The 27,308-nt window shown below is 45.4% G+C and overlaps 1 protein-coding gene across 2 annotated transcripts in view; it reads left to right on the top strand.

The window, feature by feature from the left end:
• Window positions 1–17,901, top strand: part of LOC139389960 (tetratricopeptide repeat protein 28-like) — a 208,419-nt gene extending 190,518 nt beyond the window's left edge. The window contains exons 12-24 of one of the 2 annotated variants that reach the window (XM_071137011.1): window positions 707–866; window positions 2,867–3,007; window positions 7,109–7,253; window positions 7,482–7,661; window positions 7,781–8,322; window positions 8,596–8,843; window positions 9,583–9,707; window positions 9,908–10,139; window positions 10,406–10,482; window positions 13,118–13,141; window positions 14,216–14,345; window positions 15,338–15,445; window positions 15,589–17,901. In XM_071137011.1, coding sequence (XP_070993112.1) covers window positions 707–866; window positions 2,867–3,007; window positions 7,109–7,253; window positions 7,482–7,661; window positions 7,781–8,322; window positions 8,596–8,843; window positions 9,583–9,707; window positions 9,908–10,139; window positions 10,406–10,482; window positions 13,118–13,141; window positions 14,216–14,345; window positions 15,338–15,445; window positions 15,589–17,204 — 3,728 coding nt within the window. In that variant the 3' untranslated portion in view covers window positions 17,205–17,901. The remainder of the gene's footprint in view (window positions 1–706; window positions 867–2,866; window positions 3,008–7,108; window positions 7,254–7,481; window positions 7,662–7,780; window positions 8,323–8,595; window positions 8,844–9,582; window positions 9,708–9,907; window positions 10,140–10,405; window positions 10,483–13,117; window positions 13,142–14,215; window positions 14,346–15,337; window positions 15,446–15,588) is intronic. The other variant, XM_071137012.1, reaches the window with a different exon arrangement.
• The last annotated feature ends 9,407 nt before the right edge of the window (window positions 17,902–27,308 follow it).

Below are 27,308 nucleotides of genomic sequence, written 5' to 3'. Positions count from 1 at the left end.
GCCAAGGCTGACGTGTCTAATAGTAGTAATATAGACAGGTGTCGTACTGCAGAGGGAAATGAAAGGTTGAAAGAGCTGCCTCTTGCCTGAGGTCACCATTCCTGTAATCAGCCCTCTGCTCTGTCTCTCTCCCCCTGGCAATCACAGGTATATACATAGCACAGGACCTGGGTAAAAGAACCCTTAATCAGTAAAGGGACTCCTCTAATAAATGAACTGGTGTACAGCCTGTCTGCCAACTCACAGATGTGAACATATTCCAAGCCTAACTCAACCCCCACACTCAGTATCTACCACCACCACTGCTGTGGTAGTCCCCCCCCCCTCCTCCCTCCCTTCTCCTCTAACATCTCAGCTCCCATGGCACGGAGCAGATGGCACAGGCAGCCACTCTTATATTTTATTGAACGTTATTTGTTTATTCATTTTGCTCTGCAGATGTGCTAGTAAATGTAGCGTAACTTAGTTTTACAGCGTGCAATCTCTACATATGTTCTCTTATTGTTAACACGTTTGGTGGGCTGAAGACGGCTAAACTGGTTTTATTACACTTTCATTGTAGCGGACTAAGTCCACTAGTGCTGTGTGCATCATGACATAGTCTATTGTAGTGCTATTCATTTTCCCATTGTGATATGACCAATACGTTTAACTTGTTGACAATAATCTCTTTCTCCTTTTCTTTTTCTCTCTCTCTTTCTCCAAGGCATCCTGAAGTTCCATGAGGTGTACTTGGGAGAGGGCGTGACAGAGGGCGGACCAGACCTCCATGAGGGCGGGGGAGGGGGTGTGGCCAGCGGCTCGTCTCTGGAGCAGCATATTGCCAGTGCTCGGGAGGCCCTGGGAGTAGAATCCTACTACAGCAGGTAATACACACAAACACACACGCACACCTCCACCACTTGGAGCTCAGAATATACCATGCATGCTATAGAGTGGGCACTGGCTGATGCACATAGAGGGATGCTGTTCTGTATGCAGTCTCAAGGAGTCATTCTCCCGAGTGCATGGTGTGATGACAGGACCCCGATATCTGTCTAAACAACTGCTCTCTGCTCCCACTGGGAACCAATGAGACAGAATAATGGCTCTCTGGATGCCCACTGGACTCACTTAACAAATACTGTCTGGGACTGGGAGACAGGAAAACACAGCAGACAGGTTACTGAGGGCAGAGGAGAGGAAGAATATACGAGATGAGGAATGCAGAGAGATACAGAGGGAAATGGATGGAGTGATATGCAGTGGTGGGAGGAGTCTTGTTAGACGGACTATGTGTAATTTGAAGTGACCTTGAAAAAGGAAAAGTTATTGACAAATAAATTAAGTGAGCAATCAAACTGCAGGTTTACTTCAGGGCACTGGTTGGAACCAGTGGTTGTTCCAACCAAAAAAATAGGGGGGGGCAGGAAGCCGGAACAAAGCACACACACACTGGCAAAGATTTTCAGCTGTCAGGCAGACAGGGGAAGACGTTTCTGTGACAGAGTGAGGACTTTGTATAGACACTTTGTTGCTGTTTTTTGTGGGACTGAATTGTATTAAACCAGAACTGATAACGATGTTATTAACCAATTCTCATGCTTTTAATATACCGTTCTGTACCGGCACAGTTGAGATCACTTTCTTCCTGTTTCTGTTCCTCTAAATGTTTTGTTATTTTCCAGTTTTCAGTAATGGCCTGCCCAGCATTTTAGTGCATGACTCTAAGCATGATGGGATGTTAATTGCTTAATTAACTCAGAAACCACACCTGTGTTGAAGCACCTGCTTTCAATATACTTTGTATCCCTTATTTACACAAGTGTTCCCGTTCTTTTGGCAGTTGCCTGTACATTTGGCTTGATTTATGCAACATTTCAAGTTTTCAAATTAGGATTCAGCCTTTAGTGGCCATCCAGTGTGCCCCCTGCCAATCCCCAGCCTGCCGTGCCCTCCTGCCCCATTACTGAGTCATTTACTGCTCCAATGGGAGGAAGCCCACACACCACTACGCCTGGCTAGCCACAATATGGCACCACTTACTGCCCCATTTACTTTTCACAGAGGATGTAGAGAGGGGGACAGAGGAGGGAAGTGGGAGGGGGACAGAAACAGAGAGAGTACTATTACCGAGAAAAAGGATGACTGGCAGAGGGGGGATGAGAGAGGGAGGGGTATTAACTCCACAGTAGCATCCATATTTGGGAAGAATGTGTCTCCTCAGTCCTCAATAATAAAACCAGTCTACCATAGACTCTATCTCTTTTCCCACTGCCCATCTTCCCATACCTTCTGACCTGTATTGTACAGTACTCTATGTAACTTCACCACCTACTAGCACGTGTTACTGCACATGCCGTGTGTTAGAGAGATGTGGACAGAGAGGGGCCTTCATGGGAATGGATCTCAGAGAGAGGCTACAGCGAATATATGGATTAGTAGAGAGAAAGAATGAGAGAGATTTTAGATGAGAGCACCAGTTCCCATGGTTTAACTTGGGACCGATGAGAGCAGTGAGCTGACAGAGGAAAATGGAAGCGGTTTGGATGGGATGGGGGTAAAAGTGGGGGGCGGGGATGGATAGATAGAGGGGTGTATGGGGAGAGAAGGGGTGTAGATAGAAAGGGGGTAGAGGATGGAGTAACAGAACAGACTCCCTGCTGGGTGCTGGCTAGATCAGCATTAGCAGCATATAAAAGGGAGGATTTAACTCTGCTTCCTGTCAGGGCTCTTTCTGGACCATGCCTGGGAAACTGGGCTGGGCGTGTCTGTGTGTATGTGTGAGCAGGTGTGTGTGTGGGCATGCAGGCATGTCTAACAGTATAATTTCTCTCTCTCTCTCTCTCGCTCACGCTCTCGCTCTCGCTCTCTCTCGCTCTCTCAGGGGTTGTTCCAGCAGTGAGACAGAGAGTGAGGCAGGGGACCTGTTGGACCAGCAGTTTGAGGAGCTCAACAACAAACTCAACTCTGTGACTGACCCCACAGGCTTCCTCCGCATGGTGTCCAGAAACAACCTGTTCAACAGGTGAGACAGACACTGTGTGAGACACTGACCTCCAAGAGCAGTTAGTTAGAGGACTCCAGTGGAGAAAGAGAGCCTTTAAACGTTCATCTCTAATTCCCCCACATTCCCATAATAAGAGAGCTATCTGATGGGGGACAGGATCCTGTTAGGTAGGGGAATTCATTCGAATATTAGCTTTCTGTCAAAATAGTATTTTCTCCTTTGTTTAGCCAGCTCAGAAGCATGTGAATCCTCCTTATTCAATTTGCAGAGTTGGAAAAGCCATTATCAGCTCCCTGCCTTCATAAGACTATTACATGACCATGAACTATATCATGTGTGAGTCTATTTGAGAAATAAGGCACAAGGAGGTGTGGTATATGGCGGCTAAGGACTGTTCTTTAACACAACGCAATGTGGAGTGCCTGGATACAGCCCTTAGCCGTGGTATATTGGCCATATATCATAAACCCCTGAGGTACCTTCTTGCTATTATAAACTGGTTACCAACGTAATTAGAGCAGTAAAAATACATGTTTTGTCATACCCGTGGTATACGGTCTGATATACCACAGCTTTTAGCCAATCAGCATTCAGAGCTCGAATCACCCAGTTTATAATTGTTTTTGAATCCCAGATGTGCATACAGTATGTGATTTTATGATGGTATATACATTTGACTGAGTGTGTCTGTGTTCATGGTAGAGTTAATTAGCATTAGTATCACTTTGTCATTCAGTGCATGTGTTTGCACTTTACTGATTGGCGATGTGTGTCTGTATGTTTAAGTGTATGTGTGTGTTTTAAGTGCGTGTGTGTTTAAATTGCGTGTGTGTGTGTTTGTGCGTGTGTGCTCTTGTCTGGGTCGTATTCCCTGTCCTCATCTCCAGTTGAGGTTCTCTTTGATGAGAGGGTAATTCCAGCTGTAATTGGATCTCAATGCCCATTAAGCCTCTTTAATGTGCTGCCGGTAATAATCCACTCGTTCTTTAATGGGCTGCCGGTAATAATCCACTCATTCTTTAATGGGCTGCCGGTAATAATCCACTCATTCTTTAATGGGCTGCCGGTAATAATCCACTCATTCTTTAATGGGCTGCCGGTAATAATCCAGTCATTCTTTAATGGGCTGCCGGTAATAATCCAGTCATTCTTTTATGGGCTGCCGGTAATAATCCAGTCATTCTTTAATGGGCTGCCGGTAATAATCCAGTCGTTCTTTAATGGGCTGCCGGTAATAATCCAGTCATTCTTTAATGGGCTGCCGGTAATAATCCAGTCATTCTTTAATGGGCTGCCGGTAATAATCCAGTCGTTCTTTAATGGGCTGCCGGTAATAATCCACTCGTTCTTTAATGGGCTGCCGGTAATAATCCACTCGTTCTTTAATGGGCTGCCGGTAATAATCCAGTCATTCTTTAATGGGCTGCCGGTAATAATCCACCCACTTCTTTAATGGGCTGCCGGTAATAATCCAGTCATTCTTTAATGGGCTACCGGTAATAAACCACTCGTTCTTTAAAGGGCTGCCGGTAATAATCCAGTCGTTCTTTAATGGGCTGCCGGTAATAATCCACTCATTCTTTAATGGGCTGCCGGTAATAATCCAGTCATTCTTTAATGGGCTGCCGGTAATAATCCAGTCATTCTTTAATGGGCTGCCGGTAATAATCCAGTCATTCTTTAATGGGCTGCCGGTAATAATCCACTCATTCTTTAAAGGGCTGCCGGTAATAATCCAGTCATTCTTTAATGGGCTGCCGGTAATAATCCACTCATTCTTTAATGGGCTGCCAGTAATAATCCACTCATTCTTTAATGGGCTGCCGGTAATAATCCAGTCATTCTTTAATGGGCTGCCGGTAATAATCCACTCATTCTTTTATCTGAATCATAAAGCCCCTTGTGTTTAAGAGCCACTGGTCAATCTCACTAAAACAAAGGAAAATTAAGAAAGGCTCATTGTCCTTTCAAGCCATACATCTTGAGGTTTTGATATCAATATAAAATGTGGCTATCAAGGCTTCTCTTTTATTTGATTTCTCATCATTTATTTATTGTTTGCTCATTTTTCCCGTAGTCCCTTTGCTGTGTGAGTTTTAGACTGTTGACGTATCATTCTCTTAATGACTTTTTATTCCGAGAATAGATTGTATTAGGAGAGAAAAACATTTAAATGAAGGATGTATCAACAATAGTACAAAGACCAAGGTAAAAGACACAGGGATTCTGAGCATGAACGAAGGATTGCAGAGTTCCTGGCAAGGTGTCTGAATGTCTGATGTGATCTTTAACCTCATCTATCTCTGAAGAGAGCTACAAAGTCAAAGGTGTCTGAATGTCTGACGTGATCTTTAACCTCATCTATCTCTGAAGAGAGTTACAAAGTCAAAATATGAAGGCGCTAGCTTTTCTGATTGAAAAGTCACCTGATCTGTCATCTTCGAAACCCAGAACTAAAATGTTGTGTAATTGCATCAGATGCTCGATTAAGTTCTGGGGGGAAACGTGTTAGAAAATAAACTAAAACGAGGAGCGGAAACAGTGCGGTAGCTCCTCCCCCCTCACTTTGCAAGTTACAGGCAAGTCTATGGCCCAATTGTCCCCTCCCCTTCCGAAATCGTGATTCGTCCAAATGATCAGTGGCAAAAAAAATGCACCGGAACATAGTTAGTCGTCGCATCCCACAGTCTATTGACAGATGCTACAATACTATGTAATGTACGTGCGTCTGTCCAGAAGAGATGACCTACTCTGTAATCTCACTTTGTAAAGAATAACAGAGCTCTTCAATCAGATGTTCCTAGACATTGAATAGCAGTAAAGGAGACCTTTGGGTGGCTATCAGCCTTATTGGTGCAGTAGTATTACATGACTGAATCCACTGAGAGTTGGAACCTGCTTCCTGTATGTCCCTGTCATTGACAGGCATTCCATTCAACCTGCACCCAGATAAAAGAGCCAGTGAGCATACCCTTAACCTCCTAGCCTTCTGCTTTTAGCCTTTCCTTCTCACCATTCCCCTTTCTCTTGGTCAACCGTTCTCTCTTTTTTTATCCCTTTTCTTCACTCAACCCTCGTTTCCTCTCAGGCTCCTCCTGTCAGACTAACAAACTATTGGCTTTCCCTCTGAGGCCTGGGAGAGAGCTGGCAGACTGGAGGAGAGCCTGTGGCCCAGGGGTACCACCAGGAGGGCAGAATGAAGAGAGGGGGGCTGAGGGGGCCAGACGGGGAGGCTGGTTGTTACAGCAGATTGATAGCAATAGTAGTGTGCCCCGTGGAGCCTGAGCCTGGCTGTGTGTAAACAAAGCGGAAGGCTCATCTACCCACAGCGGCCATTACGGCAGCTCTCAGCGTGCCGCACAGCACATCTGCCCAAGCAGGGAGCCATCACTCTCTCTTCATTGCACAGCGCACATAGCATTTGTATTCAGCAAGACTGCTAATGTTGAGCAGCAGAGCATCTTACAGCTGTCGAGCTCAGACAGGCAAGGTGCTGCGACATAAAAGCCTTGTGCACATATTCAATAGTGAGCAGAACAAAATGAGTGTCATCCATGTTGGGTGGATTGCTGGAAGTTTTCCAGTGTAAGCTTTCGTTAGTTTCATGCCAGGTAGCTGTGTAGATAGTTGGAGAGAGGGGCAGGAGAAAGAGGCAGGGGAGGTGTCACTTTTTCTCTCTCTCCTGCAGTGAGTCTGTCAGGTCCAGAGGTCTCACGCTACACTCCCCTCCACAGTTCTACAGTCACACATCGCCATCTAGTGGAAATTTATATTATCTCAAATGCACAATTGATTTTATTTAGTGTGCTGTGCTATATCACATTCTACATGCCATACTACAGTACATTGTTGTGCCATTAATACATTTCCCACAGGAACTGCTGCTGTCTCACCAGGGGGCACTTCCGATGCAGCACTCTGCTGGCAGGCTGGCTCTAGGCACAGTTCCTCAACCAGAAAGACAATTTCTAGTACTCTCAGTGTGTGTCTGTGTGTGTGTGTGTGTGTGTGTGTGTGTGTGTCTGTGTGTGTGTGTGTTGCCTAGAACTACTATGCCTATGTGCCAGTGTGAATAGCTGTGCCATCTGAAATGAACACCGTTGTGTTTGTGTTTTGCAGGAGCTGCCAGAGTATGACTAGCCTGTTCAGTAACACCGTGTCCCCAGCCAAAGATGGCTGCTCCTCTCTGCCCTGCCGACCCAGCAACCTCAACAAACCTCCTCTCCGTGCCCTCTACGACCTGCTCATCGCACCCATGGAAGGGGTGAGCATATGACGTGTGTGTGTGTGTGTGTGTGTGTGTGTGTGTGTGTGTGTGTGTGTGTGTGTGTGTGTGTGTGTGTGTGTGTGTGTGTGTGTGTGTGTGTGTGTGTGTGTGTGTGTGTGTGCATTTTATAGAGAGGGGAGGAGGAAAGACAGAGAGAGAAAGTGTTTATACTATAGTAAGTCCAATATCAATACCACTCATCACTCCCTGTCTCTGTTTGTCCAGGGCCTGATGCATTCCAGTGGTCCCGTAGGTAGACACAGACAGCTGATATTGGTATTGGAGGGGGAGTTGTACCTCATCCCCTTCGCCCTGCTGAAGGGCAGCTCCTCTAATGAGTACCTGTATGAACGCTTCAGCCTCATCGCCGTGCCCTCCATCCAGGGTCTGGGAATCAGCTCCAAGGTCAGAATCCTTGGCTTTTGTTTGAATGCCATCACTTCTTTTATTGCTGTTACTACCACTGTCAAGCCCCTGTTACATTCTATCATCGTCATCATTGGCCTTTCTCAATGTGTCCTCAGGGTCATTCTCGGCGGGCGGGGCCGGCTTCCTGTGGTGGCGTGTCCATGGCAGCTGTGGTGGGTAACCCTCGTCTGCCGTCCTCTGTGATGGACCGCTGGCTGTGGGGGCCCATGCCCTCGGCCGAGGAGGAGGCCCTCATGGTGTCTGAGCTGCTGGGCTGCCATCCACTGGCTGGATCCTCTGCCACCAAGGAGAGGGTGATGAGTGCCCTCACCCAAGCCGAGTGTGCCCACTTCGCTACCCACATCTCCTGGAAGCTGGCCGCCCTGGTGCTCACACCCAACCCAGAGAGCATACCCGGCGGGGCAGGGGCTGGTGTGGGGACTGGAGGGAGAGGGGCAGGGGGCGGGAAGAGAGGCAGTGGAGGCAAGGGCAGGAAGGGCTCGTTTGGGAGCAGCTACACCATCCCAGAGAGCCTGCACCTGCAGGATGATGGGAGCGACGCGGAGAGTATCTGTGACAGCCCTCCCCTGCAGGAGTTCCTGCTCACCGCTGCTGATATACTGGACCTGAGGCTGCCTGTCAAACTGGTGGTGCTGGGGTGAGTGGACCAGGAGAGGGGCGGCTGGCCTAATGTGGAACACCTCTGATTTCAAGTGGTCCTGGAGAGGGGGGAACCGGATTCTATAACAAAATGTCCACTCTGTTATCCACTGATAGTTATGCTGTGGTAGATAAAGATATAGTTGACAGAGCAGTAGTCTCGTATTGGTGATAGAGGGTTATGAAACCAGGTGGTGGTGGTGGTGGTGTGTGTGTGTGTGTGTGTGTATGTGTGTGTGTGTGTGCGTGCGTGTGTGTATCTTATCTACAGCTCATACCAGGAGTCCAGCAGTAAGGTGACAGCAGACGGTGTGGTAGGTCTGACCAGGGCCTTCCTGGCTGCTGGGGCCCAGTGTGTCCTGGTGTCTCTGTGGCCTGTTCCTGTGTCAGCCTCCAAAGTGTTCGTCCATGCCTTTTACACCGCTCTGCTCAACGGGACCAAGGCCAGCGCTGCCCTCGCAGACGCCATGAAGACTGTCCAGAGCAGCAAGCAGTACTCCCACCCCTCCAACTGGGCAGGTTAGAGATATTCTACTTCCACACACTCAGTACTCCCACCCCTCCAACTGGGCAGGTTAGAGACATTCTACTTCCACACACTCAGTACTCCCACCCCTCCAACTGGGCAGGTTAGAGACATTCTACTTCCACACACTCAGTACTCCCACCCCTCCAACTGGGCAGGTTAGAGACATTCTACTTCCACACACTCAGTACTCTCACCCCTCCAACTGGGCAGGTTAGAGACATTCTACTTCCACACACTCAGTACTCCCACCCCTCCAACTGGGCAGGTTAGAGACATTCTACTTCCACACACTCAGTACTCCCACCCCTCCAACTGGGCAGGTTAGAGACATTCTACTTCCACACACTCAGTACTCCCACCCCTCCAACTGCGCAGGTTAGAGACATTCTACTTCCACACACTCAGTACTCCCACCCCTCCAACTGGGCAGGTTAGAGACATTCTACTTCCACACACTCAGTACTCTCACCCCTCCAACTGGGCAGGTTAGAGACATTCTACTTCCACACACTCAGGACTCCCACCCCTCCAACTGGGCAGGTTAGGGACATTCTACCTACTTCCACACAATCAGATTGGCTTGGTTTGTCACCTCCAACTGAGTAGATCCCAGTTCACCCATGTTCCCAATTGTGTCATAATTACTTTCTGTTTACCCAACTGGACTCTCACTGTCTGCATCTCTCTTTTCCTCTCCTTCCTGTTGATCTTGTGGGTGTGTCTGTCCAGGCTACATGCTGATTGGTAATGATGTGAAGCTGAACAGCCCCTCGTCCCTGATTGGCCAGGCACTAGCAGAGATCCTACAGTATCCAGAGAGAGCACGGGATGCTCTGCGGGTCTTACTGCACCTTGTGAGGGTCAAATGCACGCACGCACGCACGCACGCACGCACGCACGCACGCACGCACGCACGCACACACACACACACACACACACACACACACACACACACACACACACACACACACACACACACACACACACACACACACACACACACACACACACACACACACACTTACATTAGTCTAAATCCCCCTGTCCCCATCAGGTGGAGAAGTCTCTCCAGAGGATTCAGAACGGCCAGCGTAACTCCATGTACACGTCCCAGCAGAGTGTGGAGAACAAGGTGGGGGGCGTCCCAGGCTGGCATGCCCTGTTGACCGCTGTGGGCTTCCGCCTGGACTCGGCTGGCACCGGCATCCCTGCTGCTGTCTTCTTCCCTACAGCAGACCCTGGAGACAGGCTGCAGCAGTGTAGCACCACCCTGCAGTCAATACTTGGTAGGCACTGGGCCTTGGCAGGAGGACATGGGACTGGGGATAGGACAGTGAGATGGAGAACAGCTCCAAACATGAACTGGGCCTCCATCTTTCTGCTATAGAATATCAAAAGTTACAATACTGCTTATCAGGTGGCTTTGTGTGCTTTTTACCAACACACAGATAGTATAACCAGTTTTTTACTCTTCTACTGAATGTATGGTATATTAAATGCAGCTTGAAAGAATGCTGAATAATGAACCATGTGCTTTAATCTTGTCTCCCAGGTCTACCGCCCCCAGCTCTCCAAGCCCTGTGTAAACTCATCACCGCCTCCGAGGCAGGAGAGCAGCTCATCAACCGGGTAGGCCCCAGCACCACAGCAGCACAGTGTTACTGCTCACAACTGGAGTGTAGCATTTAGTGTCTTGCAACTCCAAAGAGGGAGACATTGTGTGTTATGAAGGAAACAGAAACCTGACTCTTCCCATTATCTGAGCCGCTGGGGACTTACTTCATTTTTTTATATATATATATTTTTTTATTTAACTTTTATTTAACCAGACAAGTCAGTTAAGAACAAATTCTTAATTACAATTACGGAAAATTGTGTGCTGCCCTATGGGACTCCCAATCACGGCCGGATGTTATACAGCCTGGATTCAAACCAGGGACTGTAGGGACGGACGCCTCTTGCACTGAGATGCAATGCCTTAGACCACTGCGCCACTCAGGAGCACTGAGCCCTTAAAGGCCCAGTGCAGTCAAAATTCAGTGTTCCTGTATTTTGTACCATATTGTACATCAGCTGATGAAAATAACACTGTAAAAGTGTGAAGAAATGTATGAGAGTTATTTCCTGATAGTTGTTGCTTGAAAATACAATCTACACAGGACCTTTTAATCAGCCTGTTTGTATGGGTGGCGTTTCAGCCTGCCTGGTGACATCACCAGGCGATACATTGTGTAATAGACCAATAACGTTTCATTTTACTGTATTTATTTGTCTGTATGTATTGTCCCCCATGATGAAATCGGGGAGGGGACTGTGGATCTGTCTCCGTCTGTTATAATGTTCTTACAATAGTCGCGATATATCAGACAGCATTGCGTCTTGGCTTAGAGATCTGACATTTACAAAATTGTACTGATTGTCCCAAAAGGAGAGGAGAGCTATAGTAATGAAATGTACATACGATAGTCACACAATATATCTCAGACACCACTGGCCCGATCTTGACGAAACTTGGGTGAATGATGCGCCTTGTCATAGAGATCTGTCATGTTTACTGTTGTTTTTATTTTATTTTTACTTTTTACTGCTCTAGGGCTATTATTATTGCTATTATTATTATTATTATTGTTGCTATTATTATTGCTATTATTATTGCTTGGATAACCTTATCTACTATTATGTCTAGATTTTTGTTTTTCATTCTTTATGAGGTATCACTGACTGAATTATCGCTGTGAATCATTGTAATGTTTGTCTATGTGTCAATTGTTTCCTTAAGGGATGGGTTGCCAACTGGAGATTTGACACTAAAATACAATTTAATTAATTCATTGTTTCATTCAATCATTCATTCATGAATGAATTCAACAAAGAGAGTCCCAAACCTCTCTGCCAGTAACAACTAGTTTTAAGTTTACCCCTACCCACTCAGACCACTCCAACACAGTCCTAGCTTGCTTGAGAAATAAACTCAGCAAAAAAAAGAAACGTCCTCTCACTGTCAACTGCGTTGATTTTCAGCCAACTTAACATGTGTAAATATTTGTATGAACATAACAAGATGCAACAACTGAGACATAAACTGAACAAGTTCCACAGACATGTGACTAACAGAAATTGAATAATGTGTCCCTGAACAAAGGGGGTGTCAAAATCAAAAGTAACAGTCAGTATCTGGTGTGGCCACCAGCTGCATTAAGTACTGCAGTGCAGCTCCTCCTCATGGACTGCACCAGATTTGCCAGTTCTTGCTGTGAGATGTTACCCCACTCTTCCACCAAGGCACCTGCAAGTTCCCGGACATTTCTGGGGGAAATGGCCCTAGCCCTCACCCTCCGATCCAACAGACATGCTCAATGGGATTGAGATCTGGGTTCTTCGCTGGCCATGGCAGAACACTGACATTACTGTCTTGCAGGGAATCACGCACAGAATGAGCAGTATGGCTGGTGGCATTGTCATGCTGGAGGGTCATGTCAGGATGACCCTGCAGGAAGGGCACCACATGAGGGAAGAGGATGTCTTCCCTGTAACGCACAGCGTTGAGATTGCCTGCAATGACAACAAGCTCAGTCCGATGATGCTGTGACACACCGTCCCAGACCATGACGGACCCTCCACCTCCAAATCGATCCTGCTCCAGAGTACAGGCCTCGGTGTAACGCTCATTCCTTCGACGATAAACGCAAATCTGACCATCATCCCTGGTGAGACAAAACCGCGACTCGTCAGTGAAGAGCACTTTTTTTCAGTCCTGTCTGGTCCAGCAACGGTGGGTTTGTGCCCATAGGTGACGTTGTTGCCGGTGATGTCTGGTGAGGACCTGCCTTACAACAGGCCTACAAGCCCCCAGTCCAGCCTCTCTCAGCCTATTGTGGACTGTCTGAGCACTGATGGAGGGATTGTGCGTTCCTGGTGTAACTCGGGCAGTTGTTGTTGCCATCCATCCAGAAAGGGATTTGGGCTTTTGTTTCAACATTGGTGGTGACCATAACATTTGAAACATTCCAAGCATGTATGATACATGAGGTATTCCTGACATCACACCGCATAGGCAACTATGCATGGTGATTCAATGGTTTTGTGTAATATGTGTCTAATGTATGACACACTACCCATCAGTTGTGTTTTTCTGTTTCCCTGTGTGCCCTTTGTCCCAATTGGACCTGGTCTCCTCTTCTCTTTGTGAATGGCCTGTCATGTATGCATGCACTAAAAGGCTCTTCTCTCTCTCCTGCCCCTGTCTCTAACTTGCGGTCTGAAGGCTGTTAAAAATATGGTGGGAATGGTAAGTGTGCCTCCCCTCCCCCTCTACACCCCATCCCACCCCTCTCCATTTCACTGCTGCTTTAAACCACCTAGCACAATCCTCTTGCATCAACTTTAACTGAGCAATAGATTAAATGCATGTGAAGCACGCTCTGTTCTTTAGCACTTACAGTATGTACTGTATGTAGTTTTCTTGTGGTGTGATTTTCATATAAGCCAATCCCAATCTCAGCTTTATTTGTTTTTATCTGTATTGTTGTCTATCACTTCTTTTCTTTGGTGCAAATAAATGAAACTTCAACATGTCTCATGCAGTTCCAGTTACTGACCTCTACTAGCTCCAAGTTTATAGTGCTGTTTGGGCCAACATTCCACTGCTGGGCAGTGCAGCATTATGAGTGTTCTTGGGTTTACAACCCTGGTTCACTCAAGGTCAGGATGAAAGGATGAACATTCCACGTATAAACAAACAGAGCATGAACAGAGAAGAGAAAGGGAAGAGGGCATGTTAATCAAGTGGTGGCATTACTTCAGGTCAGTTTGACAAAGATTTCTCTGTTCCAGGCTGAATAATCCCTAAACAGTGAGGGTGAGTGTGGCCCGGGGATCCCTAAACAGTGAGGGTGAGTGTGGCCCGGGGGTCACGTGTTAAAATCCCACAGAGGAGGAGATGGTTCCCTCCTAATCTAAATCACCCTGGGCCACGCTCCACAGTAAAGCTACTGTAGTTCTGATAGGCTGAAGAGCCAATCCCCTGGGAACTAACATCAACAGGGTCAAAGGGCAGAGGCAGAGTTACTAAACCTGCCAAAAATGAACATTCATCTGCCACAACAGAGATGGGCATGGTGGAAGTCATTTTATGACACTGGTGTATGGAGGAAAACAGTTGACTTGAGCACAAGCATCACACATTTGTCAGTTTTGTTCTACTTCACTACTTAAAAAGTATATCCTCTTGGTCTGTCAGTAGCAATTGATCCCATCAACAACTCAGGTCCATAAAAGTTGGTATAGACCAGTTAAAGGTATATAGCTTCCTCCTTTACTCCTGTCTGACCTCCTGTATTTCTCTCCTCTTCTGTCCCTCCAGCTCCACCAGGTGCTGGTCCAGCTTCAGACAGGGGAGAAGGAGCAGGACTTCTCTCTGCTGCCCATCCAAGTGTCCATCAGTGTGCAGCTCTGGAGACTGCCAGGCTGCCATGAATTTCTGGCTGCACTAGGTGAGATACAGTATATCAATAAAATAATTATCAAATGGATATAATTTCCTAATTTGTCAGTAGTAGGAGCAGCTGTATGTGTGCTAGGCAGGTATGTGTGCTGTATGTGTTCTAGGCAGGTATGTGTGCTGTATGTGTTCTAGGCAGGTACGTGTGCTGTATGTATGCTAGGCAGGTATGAGTGCTGTATGTATGCTAAGCAGGTATGAGTGCTGTATGTATGCTAGGCAGGTATGAGTGCTGTATGTATGCTAAGCAGGTATGAGTGCTGTATGTATGCTAGGCAGGTATGAGTGCTGTATGTATGCTAGGCAGGTATGAGTGCTGTATGTATGCTAAGCAGGTATGAGTGCTGTATGTATGCTAGGCAGGTATGAGTGCTGTATGTATGCTAGGCAGGTATGTGTGCTGTATGTATTCTAGGCAGGTATGTGTGCTGTATGTATGCTAGGCAGGTATGTGTGCTGTATGTGTGCTGTATATATCCTAGTCAGGTATGTGTGCTGTATCTATGCTGTGTGCTGTATGAATGCAGGTATGTGTGCTGTATGTATGCTAGGCAGGTATGTGTGCTGCAGGTATGTGTGCTGTGTGTATGCTAGGCAGGTATGTGTGCTGTATGTGTTCTGTATGTATGTTAGACAGGTATGTGTGTTGTATGTGTGCTTGTCAGGTATGTGTGCTGTATGTGCTCTAGGCAGGTATGTATGCTAGGCAGGTATGTGTGCTGTATGTATGCTAGGCAGGTATGTGTGCTGTATGTATGCTAGGCAGGTATGTGTGCTGTATATATGCTAGTCAGGTATGTGTGCTGTATCTATGCTAGGCAGGTATGTGTGCTGTATGTGTTCTGTATGTATGTTAGACAGGTATGTGTGCTGTATGTGTGCTAGGCAGGTATGTGTGCTGTATGTGCTCTAGGCAGGTATGCTAGGCAGGTATGTGTGCTGTATGTATGCTAGGTTGGTAGAATAACTGTCCTGTGTGTGCAGGATTTGACCTGTGTGAGGTGGGTCAGGAGGAGGTGGTACTGAAGACGGGCAAGCAAGCCAACCGCCGCACCATGCACTTTGCCCTCCAGTCCCTGCTGGCACTGTTTGGTATGTATTGTATTTGTAGATACACAGTGATTAATGATTATAGTTGATTGATACATGATACATTAATCTATACCATAACATGTTTACCCATACAATTATTTCCCACTCTTCCCCCTCCCCCTGGCTCTCCCCGTCTCTCCCAGACTCCACAGAGCTGCCAAAGCGTCTCAGCCTGGACAGCTCGTCCTCCCTGGAGTCTCTGGCCTCGGCCCAGTTTGTCTCCAACCCCCTACCACTGGGCTACCCCAGCCTGCCCTTCTCCCCACCCTGCCTGGACAGTCTGGCCTCAGACGCCATCTCCGTCTACAGCCTGAGCTCCGTGGCCTCCACCATGAGCTTTGCCTCCAAATCAGAGTGTGACTTCCTGGGCCATCGACAGCGTGGTGGGGCCACAGCACACTTCTCTGCCCACAAGCACCTGCACATTCCCCGCAGTCGCTCCTCTCCTCACGGGGCGGCTGCAGCAGCAGCAGGTGTGGGCCGGGGAGATGACGAGGAGTATGAAGGCTTTTCCATCATCAGCAGTGAGCCTCTGGGAAGCCACTGTGACTCCCTGCCTCTACCTCCGGGTCACGGGCAGCGCCACCTCCACCGTGGGGGCAGGGGTGTTGTCAGTAGTTCCAGCTCGGGCACTGGGCGGGGTTACCAGGTGTCTGTGTCGTCTCGAGGCAGTGTCAGCACCCCCACCTCCCCGGTCAAGACCAGCCTGGTTCCCAGCCCCAACCCTCCCCTCCAGAAGGTGCCAGGCAAGGTGAGCAGCTCAGACACAGGTGAGTCGGACCAGTCCAGCACTGAGACAGATAGCACCGTCAAGTCCCAGGAGGAGAAGACTGTCCCTCTGGACCCCCAGGAGCTGGCCCAGAAGATTCTGGAGGAGACCCAGAGCCACCTGCGGGCGGTGGGGAGTTTACAACGGGCTGGGGCTGAGGGGACTGCAGCTGGAGCTACCTCAGCCAGGAGCTCTGCCTTCCGCTCCTCAGAGACCAGCGCCTTCAGCCGTCCCAGCAGCAGCGCCAGTGTCCGTGTCCAGTCCTCCCCACGACCCAAACCTCCCTCCCGCTCTTCCTCCCTGCAGAAGATCAGCTCTGGTTACAACAGCCCTGCAGCCTCGGAGACCTCTCTAAAGGATGGCAGTCACCCCTCCCCTACCCTGGACAGCCACGCCCAGTTCAAACTCAAATACCCCAGCTCCCCCTATAGTGGTCACATATCCCGCTCTCCCAGTAACGTGTCCCCCAGCTCTGGCCACCAGTCCCCGGCTTGCAGTGCCCCATCCCCAGCTCTCTCCTACTCCTCCACGGGCTCTGCCTGCTCCAGCCCTGCCGATGCCCCAGACCTGGACCGCCTCAGGAGGGGCGTCATCGATGAGAAGGTTGTGGCCATCCACAACCTGAAGACATTCTGGGCCAACACAGCATCCCAGCAACAGCAGCAGCATCTGGGTCCAGTCCGGGCTCTCCGTAGCGCCCCAGGACCCCTGGTCTCTGCCAAGAGAGATGTGCTGAGCCTTCTGAACCTCTCCCCACGACACTGCTCCCCCAGCGACGCCCAAGACAGCCTGGAGCTGCGGGAGCTGGGGCTGCAGTCGTTGGACAGGGGCAACAAGAATCCTTCCAATGGACACAACCCCAGAAAGATGGCCCCCTCACCCTCTATTTCCACTAGCAGCAGCCCTGGTCCTCGCTCTATCAGACTACCTGCCGGCAATGGATACAAGTTCCTCTCCCCTGGCAGGTTTTTCCCATCCTCCAAATGCTGAGACACTTTAAATGTCCTCTTTCCTGTATTTTGCCTACCACTTGTTATCCTTTGTACTGGGGGAGTTGGGCACTTTCTGGAGGGTCACTATTGGCCCACCGAACTTGATTGACAATGAAAAGTACATAATCAGCCAATGAGAGTGATCCCTCAGAGGCTCATGAATGCTTAGAAAGTGTCTCGTCATTGTACCCATAACACTGTCAATGGCAATGAGAAATACTCAAAGACCTGATACTGTGTTTGTTTGTGTGTGTGTGTCAGGTAGACTTCAATGCCAATCGGTATTTCCTCCAAAAAATGTGCTATTTGTGTGGGCCAAGATGAAACCGCTCCAACTGGTCTCCTCCATTCTATTTTTGTTTCAATTTAATGATTATTGTTATTATTATTGTTTGTTATTAATATTAATATTATTATAATTATTATTGTTTTGTAAATTAAATCCATTGTTTCACAATCAGTATTTAGTGTTTTTATATTATAAAAAAAGTTAACAAAATTGTACCATGTAAAGATGGATAAATAAAAAAAATAAAAAATATGACATATTTTTTATTGAAATTGAAACTGGCATTTTGCCTGATTTCTTTGTGAATTGAGTGTCTGCTCCACAGCATGGATTCCCTTGCTATTCAATGTTAAGTACCATGTATGACTTTTTTGTCCATGATTTTGGAAATTAAACAAGGAAGTGTCATGACAACCATCTCTGTCATTTATCAGTAAACCTGTTTCAATAAAAATCATGTTTGCTTTCTAATATTTTAGCCTTATTTTATTGCGTTGACGATTTAGCATGCTTATGAAAATGCTGTATCACTGCATTAATGACTTTGGAAAAATCTTGTGACCACAATACACAGATTACTGTGAACAGTGCAATTACACATCAGAGTAGAAGTGCTCATCGAGATATTGTAAGATGAACACATTAATGGTAAGTTGCTTTGGATAAGAGTGTCTGCTAAATAACTAAAATGTTAGTGTAAAATTAGTGCTGATCTAGCATCAGGTCCTCCCTCTACATGTAATCTTAATTATCTAAAACTGATCCTAGATCAGCACTCGTACTCTGAGACGTTTTATGAATACAGGCCCTGTGCTCCAGTGACGTGTGGTGAGGTCGGTGGCTGGGTAGGCATGGGCTATTATTACAAATAAACCTTAATGAAGCCCAAGTTCACCATACAACAGATACAGTTGAAGTCGGAAGTTTACATACACTTAAGGTTGAAGTCATTAAAACTCGCTTTTCAACCATTCCACAAATTTCTTGTTAACAAACTATAGTTTTGGCAAATCGGTTAGGACATCTACTTTGTGAATGACACAAGTAATTTTTCCAACAATTGTTTACAGACAGATTACTTCACTTATAATTCACTGAATTACAATTCCAGTGGGTCAGAAGTTTACATACACTAAGTTGACTGTGCCTTAGAAACAGCTTGGAAAATTCCAGAAAATGATGTCATGGCTTTAGAAGCTTCTCATAGGCTAATTTAAATAATTTGAGTCAATTGGAGGTGTACCTTTGGATGTATTTCAAGGCCTACCTTCAAACTCTGTGACTCTGCTTGAAAATCAAAAGAAATCAGCCAAGACCTCAAGAAAAAAATGGGAGACCTCCACAAGTCTAGTTCATCCTTGGGAGCAAGTTCAAATGCCATGTTCATCTGTACAAACAATAGTACGCAAGTACAGTATAAACACCATGGGACCATGCAGCCGTCATGCCGCTCAGGAAGGAGACGCGTTCTGACTCCTAGAGATGAGCGTACCTTGGTGCGAAAAGTGCAAATCAATCCCAGAACAACAGCAAAGGACCTTGTGAAGATGCTGGAGGAAACCGGTACAAAAGTATCTATATCCACAGTAAAACGAGTTCTATATCGACATAACCTGAAAGGCCGCTCAGCAAGGAAGACGCCACTGCTCAAAAACTGCCATAAAAAAGCCAGACTATGGTTTGCAACTGCACACGGGGACGAAGATCGTACTTTCTGGAGAAATGTCCTCTGATCTGATGAAACAAAAATAGAACTGTTTGGCCATAATGACCATCGTTATGCTTGGAGGAAAAAGGGGCTTGCAAGCCAAACAACATCATCCCAAGTGTGGAGCAGGGGGGTGGCAGCATCATGTTGTGTGGGTGCTTTGCTGCAGAAGGGACTGGTGCACTTCACAAAATAGATGGCATCATGAGGACGAGAAATGATGTGGATATATTGAAGAAACATCTCAAGACATCAGTCAGGAAGTTAAACTTGGTCGCAAATGGGTCTTCCAAATGGACAATGACCTCAAGCATTCTTTCAAGGTTGTGGCTTATGGCTTATGGACAACAAAGTCAAGGTATTGGAGTGGTCATCACAAAGCCCTGACCTCAATCCCATAGAAAATTTGTGAGCAGAACTGAAAGTGTGTGCAAGCAAGGAGGCCTACAAACCTGACTCAGTTACACCAGCTCTGTCAGGAGGAATGGGCCAAAATTCACCCAACTTATTGTGGGAAGCTTGTGGAAGGCTACCCGAAACGTTTGACCCAAGTTAAACAATTTAAAGGCAATGCTACCAAATACTAATTGAGTGTATGTAAACTTCTGACCCATTGGGAATGTGATGAAAGAAATAAAAGCTGAGAAAATCATTCTCTCTACTATTATTCTGACATTTCACATTCTTAAAATAAAGTGGTGATCCTAACTGACCTAAAACAGGGAATTTTTACTTGGATTAAATGTCAGGAATTGTGAAAAACTGAGTTTAAATGTATTTGGCTAAGGTGTATGTAAACTTACGACTTCAACTGTATTTACAGTACCACTCAAAAGTTTGGACACGCAAACTCATTCAAGGGTTTTTCTACATTGTAGAATAATAGTGAAGCCATAAAACTATGACATAACACATATGGAATCATGTAGTAACCGAAAAAGTGTTAAATAAGTCATTTTTATATATATATATATATATGTTAGATTCTTCAAAGTAACCACCCTTTGTCATGATGACAGCTTTGCACACTCTTGGCATTCCCTCAACCAGCTTCACCTGCAATGCTTTTCCAACAGTCTTGAAGGAGTTCCCACATATGCTGAGCACTTGTTGGCTGCTTTTCCTTCACTCTGCGGTCCAACTCATCCCAAACCATCTCAATTGGGTTGATTGAGGTCGAGTTATTGTGGAGGCCAGTTCATCTGATGCAGCACTCCATCACTCTCCTTCTTGGTCAAATAGCCCCAAATAGCACACAGAGGTGTGTTTTGGGTCATTGTCCTGTTGAAAAACAAATGATAGTCCCGCTAAGTGCAAATTAGATGGGATGGCGTATCACTGCAGAATGCTGTGGTAGCCATGCTGGTTAAGTGTGCCTTGAATTCTAAATACATCACAGACAGTGTCACCAGCAAAGCACCCCCACACCATCACACCTCATCCTCTATGTTTTACGGTGGCAAACACATGCAGAGATCATCCGTTCACCTACTCTGAATTTCACAAAGATACCGTGGTTGGAACCAAAAATCTTATATTTGGACTCATCAGACCAAAGGACAGATTTCCACCGGTCTAATTCCCTTTGCTTGTGTTTCTTGGCTCAAGCAAGTCTCTTCTTCTTGTTGGTGTCCTTTAGTAATGGTTTCTTTGCATCAATTCAACCATGAAGGCCTGATTCACGCCTGACTCCTCTGAACAGTTGATGTTGAGATGTGTCTGTTACCTGAACTCTGTGATGTATTTATTTGGGCTGCAATCTGAGGTGCAGTTAACTCTAATGGAGTTATCCTCTGCAGTAGAGGTAACTTTGGGTCTTCCTTTCCTGTGGCGGTCCTCATGAGAGCCAGTTTCATCATAGCGCATGATGGTTTTTGCGACTGTACTAAAAGTTCCGAATTGACTGACCTTCATGTCTTAAAGTATTTGAGCTGACCTTTATCTCTTTGCTTATTTGAGCTGTTCTATGACTTGGTCTTTTACCAGATAGGGATATCTTCTGTATACATCCCCTACCTTATCACAACACAACTGATTGGCTCAAACGCAGTAAGAAGGAAAGATATTCCACAAATGAACTTTTAACAAGGCTGACCTGTTAATTGAAATGCATTCCACAGGATTACCTCATGAAGCTGGTTGAGAGAATGCCAAGCATGTGCAAAGCTGTTATCAAGGCAAAGGGTGGTTACTTGAAGAATCTCAAATCTCAAATATATTTTGACATGTTTAACACTTTTTTTGGTTACTACATGATTTCATGTGCATTATTTCATAGTTTTGATGTCTTCACTATTATTCTACAATATAGAAAAAAATCCAAATTAAGAAAAAACATTGAATGAGTAGGTGTGTCCAAACTTTTGACTGGTTGTAACGTCTCTCGTCTGAAGGCATGAACCAAAACGCAGCGTGGTAAGTGTTCATGATTCTTTATTACTCAAAAACACTCCAACAAAATGAAAAAACGGAACAGTTCTGTCAGGTGCAGACACTAATCAGAAAATAACTACCCAAAAAATCCAAAGGAAAAGGACAACTTATATATGATCCCCAATCAGAGACAATGATAGACAGCTTCCTCTGATTGAGAACCACACAAACATAGAAATAAAGAAACTAGAATGCCCACCCTAGTCACACCCTGGCCTAACCAAAAAAAGATAATAAAAACCTCACTATGTCCAGGGCGTGACAGTAACCGACTCCGGCCGCAAAAAATGACTCTAAAGGGGAGGGTCCAGGTGGGCATCCCTTCACGGCGGCGACTCCGGTACGGGACGTAGACCCCCCTCCGCCCGTAGATCCCTCCGCTTTGGTGGCGGCAAATTACTCGCCAGACAACTTCGACAAAATGTGAGTGACCGAATTATTCACAAAGTTAAATCTGCGTCTGAAGAATTACTCTCTTCCCCCAAAGACATCAATGACAGATTCCGTCAGTTTTATGAGACTCTATATACATTCCTGCCCTGAACCAGGAAGATTCTAACTTCCTGAATAAGGAAATATCTCTTGAAGAAATTTGAGAAACAATTAAATCTCTAAAGAGTGGCAAGACCCCGGGCCCAGATGGATACCCTGGTGAATTCTACAAAACATTCAGCAACATGCTCTCTCACTACCTGCACAAAATGTTGGTTCAGGCCAATGAGGATGGAGCTCTCCCATCTACTTTGGATGAAGCGTTCATTGCAGTTATACATAAGAAGGGTAAAGATCCGGAAGAGGTAGGGTCATACAGACCAATATCTCTCCTTAATACAGACCAAAAGATTTTAGCAAAAACTCTGGCTAACAAGCTTAGCACTTTAATTGGCAAATTGGTCCATTCGGACCAGACCGGCTTTATCCCTAACAGAAACTCATTCTTCAATCTCAGGCGCCTCTTCAACATTATGTATGCTCAGAGGTTACCCAACGTGGACCTTGCTGTTATATCTCTTGACGCCGAAAAGGCCTTTGACCAAGTTGAGTGGCCCCATCTATTCAAGGTCCTACAGAAATGTAATATTGGAGATGGGTTCATAAATTGGATCCAGCTTTTATATAGGAACCCCTGTGCGAGAATACTAACTAACCAATCATTGTCGCCCCGATTTAACCTTTATAGAGGGACAAGGCAGGGTTGTGTGCTGTCGCCTATGCTCTTTGCCCTAATTATTGAACCTCTAGCTCAGGCGATTAGATCTCATGCAGCAATACACGGCTATAATACTAAAGATACTCTAAATAAGATTTACCTATACGCAGATGACATTCTCCTCTATGTAACAGAACCCCAGGCTAGTATTCCAGCTATTCTTGATGTGATTAATTTATTTGGTACCTTCTCGGGATACAGAATAAATTGGAACAAGAGTGAATTAATGCCCATACGGTTGCAAAACACCTCCTGGCTAGAACATCTCCGGTTAAGTCATCTTCAGAAAAATGTACCTACCTAAGAATTGTAGTTACCAAACAATACTCCTTACTATTTAAAGATAATATCCCCTCTCTGATGCAAAAACTCAAGGCAAACATACAATTTTGGAGAACTCTCCCAATTTCTCTGCTCGGAAGAATTAATGCCATTAAAATGGTCTTCTTCCCACATTATGGCCAAACAGTTCTGTTTTTGTTTCATCAGACCAGAGGACATTTCTCCAAAAGGTACAATCGTTGTCCCCATGTGCAGTTGCAAACCGTTGTCTGTTTTTTTTATGGTGGTTTTGGAGCAATGACTTCTTCCTTGTTGAGCGGCCTTTCAGGTTGTGCCGATATTGTCACACCCTGACCATAGTTTGCTTTGTATGTTTCTATGTTTTGTTTGGTCAGGGTGTGATCTGAGTGGGCATTCTATGTTGTGTGTCTAGTTGGTCTGTTTCTGTGTTTGGCCTGATATGGTTCTCTATCAGAGGCAGGTGTTAGTCATTGTCTCTGATTGGGAACCATATTTAGTGTTTGGTGTTGGGGTTTGTGGGTGATTATCCTTAGTGTCCTGATGCTCTGTTGCTGTGTTACTTTGCACCAGTATTAGGCTGTTTTCGTTTTTTTTTTTTTTGGTATATTGTTCTATTTTCTTCTTCATTAAAGATGTATCACAATAACCACGCTGCGTTTTGGTCCGCCTCTCCTTCAACAGAAGAATCCCGTTACAGATATAGGACTCGTTTTACTGTGGATATAGATACCTTTGCACCTGTTTCCTCCAACATCTTCACAAGGTCCTCTGCTGTTGTTCTGGGATTTTCGCACCAAAGTATGTTCATCTCTAGGAGACAGAACGCGTCTCCTTCCTGAGCGGTATGACGGCTGCGTGTGGTCCCACAGTGTTTATACTTGCGTACTACTGTTTGCACAGATGATCGTGGTACCTTCAGTTGTTTGGAAATTGCTCCCAAGGATGATCCAGACTTGTGGAGGTCTCCAATTTTTTTTCTTGAGGTCTTGGCTGATTTATTTTGATTTTCACATGATGTCAAGCAAATAGGCACTGAGTTTGAAGGTTGACCTTGAAATACATCCACAGGTACACCTCCAATTGACTCAGATGTGAATTAGCCTATGAGAAGCTTCTAATGCCATGACATCATTTTCTGGAATTTTCCAAGCTGTTTAAAAGGCACAGTCAACTTAGTGTATGTACACTTCTGACCCACTGGAATTGTGATACAGTGAATTAAGTGAAATAATCTGTCTGTATACAATTGTTGGAGAAAATACTTGAGTCATGCACAAAGTAGATGTCCTAACTGACTTGCCAAAACTGTAGTTTGTTAACAAGACTTTTGTGGAGTGGTTGAAAAACAAGTTAACGACTCCAACCTAAGTGCATGTAAACTTCCGACTTCAACTGTATATATATATATATATATATATATATATATATAGTGGCTTCAGAAAGTATTCATTCCACTTGACTTAATCCACAAGTGTTGTGTTACAGCCTGAATTCAAATTGGACAAAACAAACTTCTCTTTATCTCGCCTATCTACACACAATGCACCATAATGACAAAATGAAACATATTTTAAGACCTCTTTGCAAATATATTGAAAATGTATTTGAGAAATATATAATTTACATAGGTTTTCACACCCCTGAGTCAATACTTTGTAGAATCACCTTTGGCAACAATTACAGCTGTGAGTATTTCAGGGTAAGTCTCTAAGAACTTGATGGGAAACATTTTCCTATTACTCTTTTCAAAACTATTCAAGCTCTGTCAAATTGGATGTTAATCATTGGTAGACAACCATTTTCAGGTCTTGCAATAGATTTTCAAGTAGATTTAAGTTAAACCTGTAACTCAGCCATTAAGGATCATTCTGTGTCTTGGTAAGAAACTCCAGTGTAGATTTGGTCTTTATGTTTTAGGTTGTTGTCCTGCTGAAAAGTGAATTCATCACCCAGTGTCTGTTGGAAAGCAATATGGAGAGCGGTACTCAGTAATGTGTTGTATTTGATTTGCCTCAAACATAAAACTTGAATTCAGGACAAATTGTTAATTGTTTTGCCACATTCTTTGCAGTATTACTTTAGTGCCTTGTTGCAAACAGGATGGAAGGTTTGGGAATATTTGTATTCCGTACAGGCTTCCTTCTATTCACTCTGTCAATTAGGTTAGTATTGTGGAGTAACTACAATGTTGTTGATCCATCCTCAGTTTTCTCATTTCACTCTAACTGTATTAGTCACCATTAGCCTCATGGTGAAATCCCTGAGCAATTTCTTTCCTCTCTGACAACTGCGTTAGGGAGGATGCCTGTATCTTTGTAGTGACTGGGTGTATTGATACACCATCCAAAGTGTAATTAATAACACCATGCTCAAAGGGATTTTAAAGCTTTTTTCCCCCACAGATGATGCAATCTCTATTGCACTCCACACTGCTCTCTCCCCCTGGACAAGAGGAACACATTGACTATAGCTCAGCGTTCAACGCCATAGTGCCCTCCAAGCTCATCACCAAGCTCAGGACCCTGGGACGGAACACCTCTCTCTGAAACTAGATCCTGGATCCCAGGTGGTGAAGGTAGGCAGCAACACATCCACCACTGTTCACCCACGACTGTGTGGCTGCGCACAACTCCAAAACCATCATTAAGTTTGCTGACGACACGACTGGGGTTGGCCTGATCACCCACGACATTGAGACAGCTATAGGGAGGAAGTCAGTGACCTGGCAGTGTGTTGGCAGGATAACAACCTATCCCTCAACGTCAACAAGACAAAGGAACTGATTGTAGACTACATAAAATGGAGGGCTGAGCTCGCCACCATCCACAGGGCTGTAGTGGAGCGGGTCGAGAGCTTCAGGTTTCTCGGTGTCCACAAACAGTCTTGAAGAAGGTACGACAATGCCTCTTCCCCATCAGGAGGCTGAAAACCTTTGCCATAGGCCCTTCTGCTGAGAGCATCTTTTTATCCATTATTTTACCAGGTAAGTTGACTGAGAACACATTCTCATTTACAGCAACAACCTGGGGAACAGTTACAGGGGAGAGGAGGGTGATGAATGAGCCAATTATAAACTGAGGATTATTAGGTGACCGTGATGGTTTGAGGGCCAGATTGGGAATTTAGCCAGGACCCCAGGGTTAACACCCCCACTCTTACAATAAGTGCCATGGGATCTTTAATGACCTCAGAGAGTCAGAACACCTGTTTAACATCCCATCTGAAAGACAGCACCCCCAATCACTGCACAGGGGTATTGGGATATTTTTTTAGACCAGAGGAAAAAGTGCCTCCTACTGGCCTTCCAACACATATTCCAGCAGCATCTGGTCTCCCATCCAGGGACTGACCAGGACCAACCCTGCTTAGCTTCAGAAGTAAGCCAGCAGTGGTATGCAGGGTGGTACGCTGCTGGCATACTGGTTGCATACTGGTTGACTGGTTGCATCACCCCTTGGTATGGCAACTGCTTGGCATCCAACCGCAAGGCGACTCATCACATACTATGCTGCTACTGTTTATTATCTATCCTGTTGCCTAGTCACTTTATCCCTACCTATATGTACATTATCTACCTCAATTACCTTCTATCCCTGCACATCGACTTGGTACTGGTACCCTGTGTATATAGCCAAGTCATCATTACTCATTATGTATTTATTCCTCATGCTATTATTTTAATTTTATTTACATGTTTTTCTCTCTGAATTGTTGGGAAGGGTGGCCTGTAAGTAAGCATTTCACTGTCCGTCTACCCCTGTTGTTTATGAAGCATATGACAAATAACTTCATTCGATTTTTATTTGAGTTGTTGAGTAGTCAAACTCTTTCAATCTAAAATAATTGTACTGCTCTCTGAATAGAAGAGGAAAAAGAAGAAGATTTATTGGTTCAATAAGGTGATTTAGGGTGTGGTTGAACAGTTTTTGTGTTATCAATGAGAAACAGACAAGCAGAATCTTGCAAAATCCTGCACAAATGAATGATACTTTTCAGTATGAAATATTGACAAACATTTTCATAATGACAGTAGTTATATCTATCCACTTTGAGGTCACGCAAAGTATCTCCACTCTCACCAATCACAGACGATAAGGGGCCAATATGGGAGTTGTTGAAATGGCACATGACGTCAGTTGTAGTACGCAGCCGCAGCGGA

This window comes from Oncorhynchus clarkii, chromosome 30 (genome assembly GCF_045791955.1).
Source record: "Oncorhynchus clarkii lewisi isolate Uvic-CL-2024 chromosome 30, UVic_Ocla_1.0, whole genome shotgun sequence".
Taxonomy (NCBI): domain Eukaryota; kingdom Metazoa; phylum Chordata; class Actinopteri; order Salmoniformes; family Salmonidae; genus Oncorhynchus; species Oncorhynchus clarkii.
The sequence above is the reverse complement of the archived record's forward strand: the minus strand, read 5'-3'. Positions and strand labels throughout refer to the sequence as shown.